This window comes from Columba livia, chromosome 2, assembly GCF_036013475.1.
Source record: "Columba livia isolate bColLiv1 breed racing homer chromosome 2, bColLiv1.pat.W.v2, whole genome shotgun sequence".
Lineage (NCBI taxonomy): Eukaryota > Metazoa > Chordata > Aves > Columbiformes > Columbidae > Columba > Columba livia.
Window position 1 is genome coordinate 156,769,418 of NC_088603.1, and position 15,615 is coordinate 156,785,032.

Genomic DNA, 15,615 nt, shown 5'->3' on the forward strand with positions numbered 1-15,615 from the left:
TGTTAAGCTGGAAAGTAGTTTTGTCACAAACTGAATGTAAGCACTTTCTCCAAACAGAAATATGGAAATCTGCAGTAATATGTCCAGGACAGAGTTCTATTGCAGAAATAAGAGCAATATTTTTTTCCATTCTTACAGTTAGCGGGAGGAACAGTCAATTTAAACATCCCTCAATGAGGCTCGCACTGTACGTGATTTTAATTAACATAAATTTTGCTAACTTTATTTAGCCTGTGTGGAAAGGAAAATTACTTAATGCCTTGTCAGCAATTTTCTCAGACACATTTATAAAATCGCTAACACATGCATATATATTTTTTAAATTTATAGAGAACCTGAGCTGAGCAAGTTTGGATGGATAGTGAAGGTATCTCAGAAATACTGAACGGAGAAAAACCTTCCTCCAAAAGCAAGGAAAATCCTCTCCCAATGGTTCAGAAGGCTTGATGGGGGACCTTTTCATGTTTTCCAATGGAAAACAAGCAAAAGAACAAAACAAAACAACAACAACAAAAAACACACTAAAAAAAACTTAACACACACACCCCCCAAAATCTTTTAAATCCATTAGAAATACTGTCTTCATTCCTCTTGAAGGCTGCTGATGAAATACATGCAAACTAGATACTCTACCAAAAGAAAAAGTCTTAAAAATATGTTAACTCATATTGTTTTGTGGGGTAAGGTTCCCAGCTGGACGCAAGGGCCCTCACCTGCACAGCATCACAAGCTCCTGGGTTGTCTCTCTTTACAGCCTCCACAGACATGTGAACGGCCTGTTACAAAACTTCTGCCACAAAACCCATTTCTGGATCATGTTTCGTGGTTACAAGGGCGCAGCTTGCCAGAGGAAACAAATGAAAAATCCGAATCTGCTGTCTAGCAGTGTGCCGCTTATTGCAACACGTCACCAACAGCTGTGGTAACAAGAGCTCTTCATTACAGCCCAAAACTTAACTGGGTCTTAAAACAAAATCCCAAAGCCAAAGACCCAGTTTCTTAATTTATTATTGTAAAGTGAAGGAAGGAAAGGCTTGGTTTCATCCTGCATGGTCAGCTTAAAGTGAGGTGGCATCTTTCCCGTTCAAAGACATTCCCACAGATACATTTCTTATTGAAGGGGTGACCCTACAAAGTGAATAGAGTCAGCTGAATTTGGCTACGAAGTTAGCAAGAAACCAAGCCAGAGGCAAGTGCCAGTGCTATTACAATACAGGGCAGAACGGGCTGATCCAAGGTCATGCCAAATCCTCTCTGACAATTTTTGACATACACAGCACTATTTTGCCCAGACAATGTTACCAATGGTGCAATTTGGAGCACTATCTTGCCAAAAGCTTAAAAAAAAAAGGAGCTAAGGGGTCATTAACTTAAGACATTCTTCCTCACAGGGAGAATAAACATTTTGTTTTAAGCTCCTGTCTCTACCTTCCTCAATAAGCCAACAACCATTCCTCTATAACAAGTAGAAATGTGAGTATCAAAGCCACAGAAAGAGTCTTGTGCTCTAAAAAGTGTGTTTTCTGAATAGCAAATACCTTTTAAACTGCTTCTTCCCTCAATACAGTAGCACAGGAGGTATATCTGCAATTGCCAATTCACACAGCCAACAATTAGCTGAGACGCTGGCCTAAATATTACAAAACACAAATCACTGCTTTCCCTCCGGAATGATAGTGCTCTGTGCACAAACAGTGGGGAGATCATAACACAAAACATCTCTTTATGCCCCTATTTAAAGACACTGAAAAACTGTGAAAGGTGAAAGTGATTGCTGCCAGACAGGCAGACATCTCTCAGTCACAACAGGACAATTTAATTTGGCTATTAAAGGAGAAACACCTACTTCAAAGATGGTGCAGATGAGAAGACAACAAGCTCATGGCATGCTGCATTGCTGTCCCGAGCAACCTGTTGCCACAAAATATGGTTTTCCACATAGTACATAAAAATGGAGAAATTATCACTTACCTGAGGGCCGATCAGACCATTGATTCCCGGGAATCCTGGTTCTCCCTTTTTGCCCTGTGTGTTCAACAGAGGAGCAAATATTAGAAATGAGGGCAAAGACTGCTACTGACTTTCCAAAGCCTTTCACCTCAAAACTCGTAAATCACTCTAATGTGAGTACACAAAACACACCAGCTAGAAATGAAGGCAGCAGACACTATTTGGATGAGAAAATCCAGTTGTCTTTGACAGGTCTGTATCTCCCAGATGGTGACAATAGCCCCTACAGATAAGGGTTGGTCTCATGCACATCTTGGCTTCTCTCACACTCTGCAATCCCACCTGGGTGCTGCCCATGGAGGGTCGGAGAAGTCACAGTGCTGAGATGCAGCCAAAGGAGGTACCACATGTAGACACATGCTCAGAGGCACTTTTCTTGCTGCAGTCTAGCCCTTTACCCCTCCTTGACAAAGCCAAGCGGTGTTCCTTGTGTTTCTGGCCATGTCTCATATATTAAGAAATAACTAAGAACCCTGGCTTATAATGAATATAAAAGATTCACTATCTCTAAGCCAGAAAACAGGAATCCATGATGCATTTCTAACTGGGGTTGGCATTACCATCAAGGAATCATGGAATCACAGAATCATAGAATTTGGGTTGGAAGGGACCTTCAAAACTCATCTAGTCCAACCCCTGCCATAAGCAGGGACATTTTCAACTAGGTCATGTTGCTCAGAGCCCCATCCACCCAGGCCTGGGATGTCTCCAGGGATAGGGCACATCTACCACCTCTCTAAGAAAACTGTTCCTGTGCTTTACCACCATTACTGTAGAAAATTTCAGAGTTCACTGACTCCTCTGCAAGCAAAAAAAAAGATTTCTCCAGAGAAACCAGAGAGCTTTGCTGCTGCAAGGGAAGGACAAGCCAGGACCTAGAGTCTAGCCTTGAGACAAGTGCACCTATATGGATGCTGCAGCACCTCTGTTGCCCATGGATTTCACATCAAATACTTCACAGTAAGAAGTCCTACATGAGGAAAAAGAGGAAGAAAGGATGGAGTAAGTATGCATGGACACTGGAGTTCAGGCAGAGCCTGAATTTGTTTGTCAACCCAACAGCTGACTTGCTGTGCCACTTTGGGCATGTCAGCTTTCTCGTGAAACTAGTCTGTTGTTCCCTGACGTGTACTAGACACTGAATCATTAATACTTCTGAGGTCATTAGTAATATACTACAAGGGTAAAAGAGGAGTCACGTAAATATCTGAGAGACATGGAAAAGTGATTTCACTCCCTTCATTCCTACTTCTCACCAAAACTGATTTTCTTTTTAGATGGATACTACAAAAATCTAAGCAAGGTTCATGTCACTGTTGATGTGATTGGTCATACAGAAATATTATAATATATATATAATTTTCCCATGATTTTTTCTTCACTGAATTGTGTCCAGATACAATTTGTATAATTCCTGCTGAGTTAAATGAGTGAAAAAACTAACAATATCACAAGCAACCCAAGGTTTCATCATAGTTTTGTCTGAGTTTCATTAATTGATGTGTCAGAATCTGTTATTTTCCTTATTTTTCACTCTAATATATATGTATATATATATATATTAAAGGAGTATAGTAATTTCCAGGGCCTCAATACTGGTAAAAATATGCATTATATACTCAAGTACATGAATGATCTTTCTGCTTTTTCAACATCCATCACTTCTTCACTTGTCAAAGTCAGAAAGAGCCCGTTTTTAAGGGCACATGTCCCCACATGATTCAACATATATTCTCTAGTTAAAGATGTCCCTTTTGCCAACTGCCAGGGTGACCATGCAAAGGACACTGTTAAAATGCTCATTTAAATAAATAGATAAGCTTATGAATAGAGCACACAGGATGAGGTGTGTGGGTCCAGACACGGGAGATGGCTTCATGCCACCTCCAGCTTCCTATCAACATGGCAGTCATGCATGCAGGTGTCTGGTTCCACAGTTACAACTCTGAGGCCAGCATAACAACATGGTGTAACTTATTCCTTCATGTCCCACCAATCTCATTGGTCACCGAGAATATTTATGAGCCAACTTGTACCTCCCCTCACATTTGTGCATCTCCTTAGACTCTAATTCAGAGACTACCTTAGAAGCAGGAACCTGATATAAACACCACTGATAACCCTTTGAAGGAGCAAAATGGAATTAGCTCCCTAAGTAGCCACCCAGATATCACAAGCTGGAGAGTGTGAATACACCCTGGTTTTTACTCTATACAGAACCACAATGGGTGATATGTACATTAGTAATCAGGCCAATAAAATCCCAATGAGCATTATAACCTTGCAAGTGAAGAGATGCAAGTATTATATGTAGACCTTATTTTGGAGGTCCATAGAATGAGGCTTTACCAGCTCTATAGCTTATGGGCTTTACCTGTTTCCAGTTTGCTAAACTTGCTGCATTTTGGAAACTTGTATCACCTGGAAAATATTATTTGGGTAACCTGAGGATGGATGTAGCAGCATCGCCTTCTACCCAAACCCATCTCAAAAGCTGAGAAGGGAGAGGAAGGACGTAACTCCTGTGACAAGTACACAGGTTATTCTGTTTCCATACTGATGGCTAGGCATATTCATCTGTAGCATCAATGAGAGATGTGAAAGGAGCCTACACTTTCCTTGGGTATAACACTGAGAAACTTTGGTGCTTTCCAAAATCCTGAGAACCCCCTTAAAGCAGTATATAATTATACTGAGAGCCTGGGAGCGTAATTTCCTATTGCGAAGGGGACATTTTGGCCACTCAGAAGTTAGCCAAAATAAAACTACAACAGATTTGCTCCGTAACATTACAGCCAGTCTATAAAGTATAGAAATACTTGCTGGGATAAATTATACCTATGAGAGCAAAGTTCAGTGAAACGTCGCATCACCAAATAATATGAGAGAGAAAACCAGCAATTATGCTCTGTTACTTACAGTAAGAATCAGCTAAGTGTGTAAGAATGTGTACTCTTCGACTATATAAAATGTATGTTATTTGCCTTCATCAGCTATTTGAACAATAGCACAGTTAAAAATGTGTGGTTTAGTTGAAATGGATATATTCACCTCACTGCAAATTACAGTTTCACTTCGGATTTAATCAACACCATAAATCTCTTTTTCCTTCTTTTTGTTAACTGCTTACATTTCTATATTTGCACTGCTGAACTTTGCAAGGGCAGGCAACGTTGTCTGAACATTTCAAACACCCATGACTACCGATAATATGAACACAACCATCCACTGGGAAGACCTTTGCCATACAGAAGATGGAAAACCAAGGGAAAATGTTGACTCCGCTCTGCCAGAGGGGAAATTTTGAAAGGTATCATAGCTCAGGACTCTTTCTTACCTTGCTGTCCACAGCCAGAATTGCCATATATTTTCATAGCATGGTTTTCCAGGAGGCTTGGCACAGGAACCGAGGTGGGTTTGGTACCAAGTGCATAGGAAGCATTCTTAATTGTGAAAGACTGCTAGCATCAATGCCAACTATTTCCTTTGTAAGCTAGATGGGGTGCTAGGACTACCCCTTTCAGCTCTGTCCTTTAAACTCTACATTACTAGAGGACCCAGAAGAAATCTAACACTTTTAATCAATGTTGGGACTCCCTGAAGGCACTAGAGCCTTTTACAATCTCCATATGTATTAGACAATGACAATAAATTAAGAAGAAAATTAACTTGGAACAGGCTGCCCAGAGAGATTATGCAATCTCCTTCTCTATAGACATTCAAACCCCCCTGGACACATTCCTGTGCAATCTGCTCTGGTGAACCTGCTTCAGCAGGTAGATTGGACTAGATGATCTCCAGAGGTCCCTTCCAATCCCAACCATTCTGTGATCCTGTGATTCTGTGAGAACATCTCCCTAGCTTGAGGATGCAAAGACCACCAGGGCTGGACAGCTAATCAGTGATCATGGGGGCTGTAATGACAAATAAAAATATGGGCTATGGGGACTTTTGGACATTGAGAGAAATTGTATCTTGGGACTGTCTCTTTCCAAAATGTCTACAGAGTGTGCTGGGCAAACTCATTCTCCTCTGTTTCCTGGGTTATTTGCACATCTCTCCCTGAACACACTAATCAGCTTTCTCCTTCCCTTGGTGGTTCAAATCAAGGGGAGTTCACATACCAAGAAATAAGCGTTCAAATAGTGTTGACTGCCCATTTCAAGTTGTGACTGGCCAGAACTGGAATATCATATGCAACAACCCACTTAGGAGAGAGTTGAGTCAAGAAGAGGAAGGTCAAATATATGTATTTCTGTCCCACCATCAAACACACAAAGAAAAGCTCAGCAGACCTCCAGGCAGCTGACAAATTTATCTCCCTGTGACAGCTAAAAGGGAAAACCTTTCATGTATTGGCAAGTTCTCTTCTGGGTGGAGGGTGTGCCTTAAACCCAGTAGCCCTCAGTTTTAACAAGACCCTTTAGGCTCTATTGTAAAACAAAAGTGTAGCATTTACTAAGAGTCATAGCCTTGTAATCTAGTTGTAAAGAGTCAAGAATGGTCTGTTAAGCTTTTTGTGCTGCTCTGACTTCAGGGATAAACGTTCAGGGGACCTGGACACATGAGCATGAAAACCTGCTGAAACATGACAGCTGAATTAAAGATGCAGAAGACACCCCTTTGTAACTGCTGGAGCTGCATCTCGTCCTTGTGCCTCCAACCTGACAGACCGCAACACCAAACTTCGCAATTAGATCTCAAAAAAAAGGGTCTTGCAGTAAATTTTTTCTATGCTATCTGTTTCTACATCCAACTCACTCTCATTCACATAAATTATTTTGTGCATGAACTAACTTGAATAAAGGGGAATTATTACTACTTATCTGTCTGACTAATGTACATTGGAGTTTCAATCATAGAGAATGACATTCATTAAAGGCTACTATTTTAAAAAAAATATTTTTCTTTTTATTTTTTTTCATATGAGACTATTCTTATTATCCTGTGAGACTCCTGATTTTTTTTTATTTGCACTGATCCTTGAACATGGCAATATTTTGACAATGACAAGAAAGCCAAGCTGCAGTATAGTACATCAAACTCAAAATGGATCTAGTTAGTTGATACCTCATGCCTACGTGGAAAATACTACTATAGGATAAATAGATGTTTTCTTTTGGTTTCAATCACTTAAATGAACTTGTATCATTTCAATAAGAGGTAAGTTCTTGAAGTACAGGTTATTTGGAGCATACTTCAGAAGAACTCTGTGTTTAGGCTGGATTACCCAAAGATCTGCATGCTTTCCAGAAGCAAGTCAGACATCCACACATTTTGTATTTATCAAGGAAAAATTGTTGGGTTTATTTCCAAAAAATATTTCAGTAGATCAGGTGTCAAAAAACTTAAGAGGAGAATCAAAGCACTTCAATTCCCTTCAATTTCACACAAGAAAAAAGACAGGAAGAGGAAAAAAAAGAACGGAAAAAAAATAAAAAAACATCAGCAAAACCAAAACTAAGACGGAAAGAGAATCTCAGAGTTCTGCTTCTTTTTCAGGTAGTTTGAGTAAAATCAAAGACACAGTATTGTCTATCACTGAAAGGTCTTACAAGACAGATGGGAAGAGCAAAGCTTCTTTCTTCCCACTGTGTGCTCTTGATATGAGGGTATCATTGTCAAAAAATAGACGTCAGGTGCCAGGAACTGAGAAGCAGCTGACTAATAAAATGAACAAAACCCATTTTCCTGTTTCAGGTTGGAATTGTTATCTCCTGCCCCAAGACAGGATCAAAGGGCGGACATGAATTGTCAGAGGTGAGGCCTCACCAGTGCCAAGTACAGTGGAACAATCCCCTCTCTAGTCCTGCTGGCCACACTATTTCTGACACAAGCCAGGATGCTGGTGGCCTTTTTGGCCACCTGGGCACACACTGGCTCATGTTCGGCCGCTGTCATCAACACCCCCAGGTTCTTTTCCCCCAGGCACTTTCCAGCCACTCTTCCCCGAGCCTGTAGCGCTGCCTGGGGTTGTTGTGACCCAAGTGCAGGACCCAGAACTTGGCCTTGTTGAACCTCAGACAATTGGCCTCAGTCCATTGATCCAGCTGGTCCAGACTCCTCTGTTTGGCCTCCCTGCCCTCCAGCAGATCAACACTCCCACCCACCTTGGTGTCATCTGCAAACTTACTGAGGGCACACTCAATCCCCTCATCTAGATCGTTGATAAGGACATTAAACAGAACTGGCCCCAATACTGAGCCCTGGTTCTTGATCTTAAGCAATCTGTAAGATGGTCTTAATACAAAGGCCAGAAGAAGCCTTAGGTCATCGGAAGCCCTGATGACAGGGCTTCTTAATGACACTTGATTATTCAGCCATACTTATACCGCACTTTAGTAGAAGACTCTGCAACTGCTCCAAGAACAGTTGATATACACAGGTGATATAAAAGCTGGGTTTTTTTTCTAGCACAATGAATTAATTTAAATGAAAAAATAAGTTTTTAGTAGCCATCTTAAGAAATTAAACTGACACTTTCTTTACTATAACACAAATTGTGATTCTATAAAGAATATGCCTTTTTATTGGCAACTGTACTAGCCCGTGTATTCTTTTATTTCTTCAGCAACAGCAGAAAAAGTGATTTGAGGCTAAAAGAATATAATGCTTCCTTTTTTCCTAGAAATCTTCCAAAAATATATGACCCTTTACCTGTCAGACAAACTGTCACAAGGGTGTTTGGCACAATATGTCATCTTCTATGAAATCTACACACTGTGTAGGTGGCTGTTGCATCGTATTTCTAACACCAGCCTACATTGCCTCCGTCCTTGCACAGCTCAGGATCTTTCACTTCCAGCAGACTGTTAATTCCTATATAAAATTGTTCCAAACACATCTTTAATCCATTAGTAGTCTGTGCCAGTTGCATTACGGCTAACTAAAGTGCTGGAGGATTCTAAGAACTCCAAAAAATGGTCATATCTGCAGTCCTGTGTTAGGACAGCGGCTCTGTGCATGTGCCAACTTCATTCACATCTAGGTTGAGGACTATAAAGCAAAACTGAGGTTGAATCACATTGCAAAACAGTAATCACTTTACATCAACCCCTTTGCAGTGCACTACTTGAGAAGGTCCTGAAATCAATCTTGCATTGAAATCTGTCCCTTACATTACAAGATATCAGTGTAGTATAAAGTACTTCAAGAACCAAATTTTCAGGAGATATAAGTTGTTGTAGCATCACATCTAGAAACACCCTCTGCATAAAACAGCAGAGGAATTAGCCAAACAGATGGTTAGTGATTTTCAGCTGTTCTGCATAGGTTTGCTAACAATATTGAAAAGTAGTCCCAAATTTGTCTCCAGCTATGCCTGTTTTTTCTGTTCTCGCCACAGTGAAGAAGGCTACATCTGTGCTAAATACAATGGGCCAGGGTTTCATGTGCAAAGAGCACAGAAGCTTGGGTTCATACAGTTAAAATCTCCTTTTCACAAAGGAAGAGAACCTTTGTAATCTAGCCTGCCAGGTACAGTCACCCTGCAGAGCAGGGTCATTTGTGACTGATGACTACTTGGCATGACCCAAAGGTGTGCTCAGTGATAGACAAACCCATGCTCACAACTGCTCTGGCTGTTTGGTTTGCTTGTACAACTTTACACACCTACCCCTATTTACAGGGAGAGCAGAATGAAGAGATGTGCAGTTCTTCGAATAGAATCATAGAATAATTTAGGTTGGAAAAAGACCCTTAAGATCGAGTTCAACCATAAAACCAGCACTGTCAAGTCCACCACTAAAACATGTCCTCTGGTGCCATTTCTATATGTCTTTTAAATACCTCCAAGGATGGTCACTCAGCCCCTTCCCTGGGCAGCCTGTTCCAATGTCTGACAATCTTTTTAGTGAATATTTTTTTCTTAATACCCAATCAACAAGCCCAGTCTCACAAGAAGACAGGACTGGAGCCACAATGACACTGAGGTATCATGACTGCACCAATGTCCTGATGGCTGCTAGAGAGCCTTCTTGTTCAGGGTTGTGCAAGAGGGCTCACCACATCTCTGAGTTGTGGCTTTAGAGCCTCCCCTCCCTTCACATTCAGTCATTTAAACCTAGACTCAAATAAATATTTGAGGAGATTTCTGCTCTTGGCATTTTAACTTCTAAGTCTGTCTAGATAAATGCTTTCTGCAAACAAATTTACATAGGATGGTAATCAATGACTGGATTTATATTTGTGCTTTGTCAAGAACTGTACTAATGGCGAATCAGTAGTATCTTCTAATCTGTTGTCTCTCCCACATATGGGTTTTGCATGTAGATCCAGGACTTTGATTCATCTCTAGTGTTCACTAATTGAATAATGGTCTTTAATTAAAAAAATACATCTATCCACCTAAGATGCCTGATGACTAATAAAGACCCTTAGGAGAAGAAATCTAACTAGCTAGACACAACAGAGTCTAGGGAAACTTTCAAAGACACTATGGATCAAATGACATATTTAATCAAATGATCATTAGCAGGAACATTTTCTGTCGTGTTGCAGATCCTGACAGATCACTGTCCTTTCCCCAGTTAACATGCTCTATTAATCTTATTCAAGAAACAATTTTTCACAGCAGGCTTTGGAAACAGGACAATTCAGAACTTGTTAACTCATAAGTGAAGCACAGCACAGTTATTTGCTAAAGTGTTTAGGTGATATTTTCTGAGGACTGGAAAAGTACATGAAAGCAAGTAAATGCCCTTTTCAACTGCGGCATTAACATGAGACTGAATGTCGCATCCTCTGAAGGAGAAGATTCTTAAAAGTTGTACTTATAGCTCAATTTAACAGCATGCAATTCAATGGAAAGTCTGTAGAAAACCACTGACCAGGGAATGTATTTCTTCCCTGTATTGTTCTTTGCCCACAAGTAGCTCTTGCATGCCCACTCTTTGACAGCACTGGTGTTGACTCAAGTGCAAAGCTTCCCATGCATCACCCACAATCTCATCTATGGATGAGATTTATAGGTCAAGTCTCTGTGTCTACCTGAAAAAGTAACCCATCAAACAGCAGTACTGAGACCAAAGTGGCTGCCTCCACAAAGGTTAAAGAGATCTCTCATTCCCACCCTTATCTATTTCCTAGTGAAATGTTCTTCATACAAACAGGCTGAAGCAAGGAAAGGCAGATTCAGAGCATTCACGTGGTGTGATGAGACCCACTGTGAAGTTTACTTTTAACCAGTACTTGAATATTTCAAAACATAACTCTGAGTTGGAGAAAAAACAATATATATGTATTTTTTTTTTAACTAAACTGTCTAAGTTCCTGGTAGAGAATGGTATACCAGCTCCCATTTGTGCGAACTTCTGTTTGAGTACATTTCAAACAGATTAGAAAGTAATAAGCATTGCAAGTGTCTTCACATTTATTTGACTTCCAAGACAACAGCATTTCTCTGAACTTTCAACACCTCCATCTTACCAGTGGCTCTACACACTCAGAATCATAACAAGTGCCCTCTCAACAGCAAGGAGCAGACACAAAGACAGGAGCACAAGTGACGAAAAGGAAACTTTCCTAGGGTCCCACAGGGCACTGCATAAAATAAAAGAGGTACTGAAAGTCCCTGGACCATAAAGAAGGAATAGAGAAAAGGACTGGGGCCTTCAGAATCCTTAAATAAGTAGAAAAGTATATGTAAAGTTGGTCAAGCCTTATTGAGCAAAGCTGTTCTCAGCTTCTTGAAATTTACATTAAATAAAAACAGAAACTCACCCTTTGACCTGGTAAACCAGGGACTCCAGGTTTTCCTTCCAGACCAGGCTCTCCCTTTAAAAGTGAAAAGTTTTAGAAAGTTAACTGAGTAAGAAAAACTAATGAACTACATAACCCCTCCCTAGCTGTATTGTGCTATCGTTACTGCATGGCTACCTAGACAACTCTTACCTGATAATTATGTTGTGCTGTGAGCAGAAAAGAATAAGAAAACAGGATAGAGAAAAGTGACAATGCCCTGATTAAACACAGAGCACATAACTATATTTAAATTGTACAATTAAAACCAGATTTACCTAAGTGATGCACCTTCACAATGCCATCAGTTTTACAAAACCCAATCAACAGTGAAACACAACAAACAATTCAGAAGTGAGAAAATGCAGACTATTTGCAAATGAGGCAGCAATGACAGTCTGAACTGAGCTACCCTGCAGACCTGTGTTACAAAATATTACTGGAAGCAGCTAAATTAAGTCAGAAGTAAGAATGTTGGCATGTCTAAATTGTTACAAAAATTGTGTTGAAGCACAAACACACATACCTAACTCTTGCTTTTCATATACATAATATTTTAGGCAGGACCCTGTGGCATGAAGCCAACTCCTTCTACAGAAAGGGTTTTCTGACCTTCAGTATGTGATAGCTTTCAAGTTACTAGTCAGTGCCTCTCTGAGATGTGCTGAATGCCCATACAGCTCTTTAGGACATTAGAAATAGGAAAACAATCAGATTCTTCATGACAACAGCCTTGAGGCAAAATCTGTCTCCCTGTGATGACTGCCCATGTCCTGGATACCGCCTCCAGATGTTCAGAGCGGCCATCCACAGCAGGACACTTCCAGCAGTGAAGAAATCAGGACCCTGGGGCCACTGTTTAAGATCTTAGTTCCTGAATAATGTACAAGATCTACATGTATTCCTCACACCAATCTGAGTTTCGGTTTCTGGCATTTTCAAGCAGTTAGAGAAACAACTTACTGGAGGTCCAGGAAGTCCAGGTTGGCCTTGTGGTCCTCGTGGCCCAGGCTCTCCCTACAGAAATGGTTTTATTTTTTAAATGTTAAAGTATCTGTATGAAAAATTATATGAGCGCGTTACTCATATTGGCAATGTGCACAGGATCTATACTACCCCTTTTCTCATAGATCCCAAAGAACCAGTGTAGAGACCAGCTGGTTTTCTCCTTAATCCTTCAGCTACTTGAATTATTTGCACGCATCAGACTGCACACAGACTGATCCACCCACACCAGTAGGCATTTATCCATTACTGGCTTTTTGTTTTTCAAAGGCACTAACTCTACCAAAGACAATGGGTTATCCTGGATATTCTAATAAAACATTAGGGATTAGGGTTTGGTGGTAGAGAAAAGCAATTCTTGCAAGAACAGCCTCCACTGGCATTTCCCCTGAGCCAGCACAGCTGCAAAGGGTTTTAAAGTATCAATTAGATGATGCATATAATTATATTAATTAACAGTTAAAAACAAATCATGCATCCACCAACACAAAATCAAAATTTAAATATATTTTATCCATAGGTAGGACTAACAGATGGAAACAACAGGTATCTCTCCCTTATTTAAGTGTCCAAGTTCAGAGACAAACTCAAATACAGTTTGACTTTCATATTAACACTTTCCTGGACCTAAAGAATTGCATAGCTGACACTGCAATTCATACTTTTCATTCTTTCTGTGAATTCATATTAAATTCACTGCACCTGAAAAGGACATTGCCATTTTTCCGTTCTTATTTGCTTTAAAAAAATGCGTCAAAATTAAGGTGGATAGAAGCATTGTCATGCCATCAAGAAACACGTTTTCCTATTTAGAGTATAGAAAACAAAGTCTAATCTAACAAGAAATTGAAATCCATAAAAGTATCCTTGTAACGGAAGAATAGATATCGAATCTCTCTTACTTGCTCTCCTTTCAGGCCTTCAGTATGCACCTGCAATGGAAATGCAGAGTCATAAAGGAGAAAAAGAGGAAAGACAACAGAGGAGGTGCCAGGGGGGTGTTGGTCTCCCACACTAGGTTTCTGTCCCCCCGTCATTCCCTGGAGCCAAGTGCTGCAGCTCCTCAAATCCTGCTGCAGCCTGGGGGATGCTTTCTACTTAAACAGCTCAGACTGACACAAGGTTTGCTCTCTCAGTTACCTAAGAAGTGATTTGTGTGGCTGTATGAACAGCGAAAACTTAGTCAATTATCTCATGGGTATAAAAAAGTTAGTAAATCCCCTGGATCTTGTCTTATTTTAAATTACAAAGTCATACAGAATGAAGAAGACACCATATAAATAGCAGGCTGACTTTCAATATGTGCATGATTCAGACCTTTCTTCAGCTCCTCTATGCAAGACACTGTGGCTGTGAGTGACAACTGTCAGTCTTCTCAGCCTCTTCTCCACCCACCTTCTGGAACTTTAGGCTCATTTTCAGGTTTTATACATATTTTTTGAAATGTCTTGGCAACTACTGCCATGTCACTAATTTCACATTTAAGCAGGACAGTAAAAGGCTCTTTTTTCAGCCCTTTCTCTCCTTCCTTTGCTTTCTACCACTTTCTGGGTAAGAAAATTGCCTGTTACCTTCCTCATGACGACCAGGGAGCTTCTCATACTTGTCTTTAGCACCGTGCCCTTCTTCAGCACAGTGCTACAGTTAAATGTTACTGCTATCAGTGGTCTTTTGATGCTTTCCATTTCCATTTCCAAGAGTGCTGTTTCCTAATTTTTATCCTATTTTTTGGAAAGTAAAAGGGATACTCCCAAAGTGCTTTGTTACCAGCCTCTGCAAAACTCAGTTCTAATCCTCTCCTCTGCATAACGTTGAGGTAAATCTTCTTTTTCCATACACTTGGAGAAGACTTCTTCATACAGAAAATACTAACCTCTGGACAGCCTTATGTCTTTGCTAGTGACACCTCTAAGGTCACTGAAGGAATTGCCGAAGGCAGAGGGATGCACAAAGGCATGTAAATCTAGTGCCACAGGAATTATGACATCCCCTCTTCTGTCTTCTAGGTTTGCTTTCTTATCACTGCTTTCCTAATTTCAGCCCATGAGCTCTTTGTTGTCTCATATTTCACCAGGACTTTTTCAGATACAATACAAGGAAAGATCATCCCCCCTCCTCAGAAACTGCCTTTCTCTTCTCCCCTCCCAGCTCTCACATCCAGTCCATGACAAAGGCACCCAGCAACTCAAGTCAATTCTGAACTTTCATTTGCTTTAATAAATTTCACCGGCTTTATTTTCAAAAGACCACTGGGCACTGACTCAACAACAGTCCTGGAAACCGCACAGTGCTGTCACAGTATTGTTTTCTCTGATGCTCTTGAGGCAATGATTTTATTGCCTCTTCACCTAATCTTCACATTCCAAAAGCTCCCACAATTGTGGCAGAGTATCTCTTTGCTGGAACCCATCACTCATCTTCTTCAAAAACCTTCACTGCCTTAAACTTCACTTTAAAAAAAACCTAAAACTAAAACACATTTAAGAACATCTCTCATCTAGCAAAGTCCTCCCACCCCCAGTTTTCACTTTCTCTTCTCATGCAATAATGCCTACAATGTTTGAGAAAGCTCAAAGCAATTCTTACTAGAGAGCCAGGCAATCCTGGAAGTCCTGGTTCACCCTGCAGGGAAATGCAAAATAAATGAAAAAGCATAACACAGCACAGAGTACAACATAACACAATACATAGCATAACACAAAACAAAAGCAAAACTCTGAGCATGTTTTCCAGCTGCTGTTGTACATCCTTATTTTCAATACCATCCTATAATTATTAGATATTAGTATACAATCCCCATTAACTCTGTGTTTTCTGCCTGCAGAAACTGGTTGTGTTCTGTTTCACTGTGATACCACACAT

The 15,615-nt window shown here is 40.4% G+C and overlaps 1 protein-coding gene across 4 annotated transcripts in view; it reads right to left on the reverse strand.

Moving 5' to 3' along the window:
* Positions 1–15,615, reverse strand: part of COL22A1 (collagen type XXII alpha 1 chain) — a 229,422-nt gene that overhangs the window by 71,667 nt on the left and 142,140 nt on the right. For all 4 annotated transcript variants that reach the window (XM_065054479.1, XM_065054478.1, XM_065054481.1 and 1 more), the window contains exons 20-24: positions 15,340–15,375; positions 13,656–13,685; positions 12,712–12,765; positions 11,731–11,784; positions 1,972–2,025 (exon numbers count right to left, since the gene is read on the reverse strand). In XM_065054479.1, the coding sequence (XP_064910551.1) occupies positions 1,972–2,025; positions 11,731–11,784; positions 12,712–12,765; positions 13,656–13,685; positions 15,340–15,375 (228 nt within the window). The remainder of the gene's footprint in view (positions 1–1,971; positions 2,026–11,730; positions 11,785–12,711; positions 12,766–13,655; positions 13,686–15,339; positions 15,376–15,615) is intronic.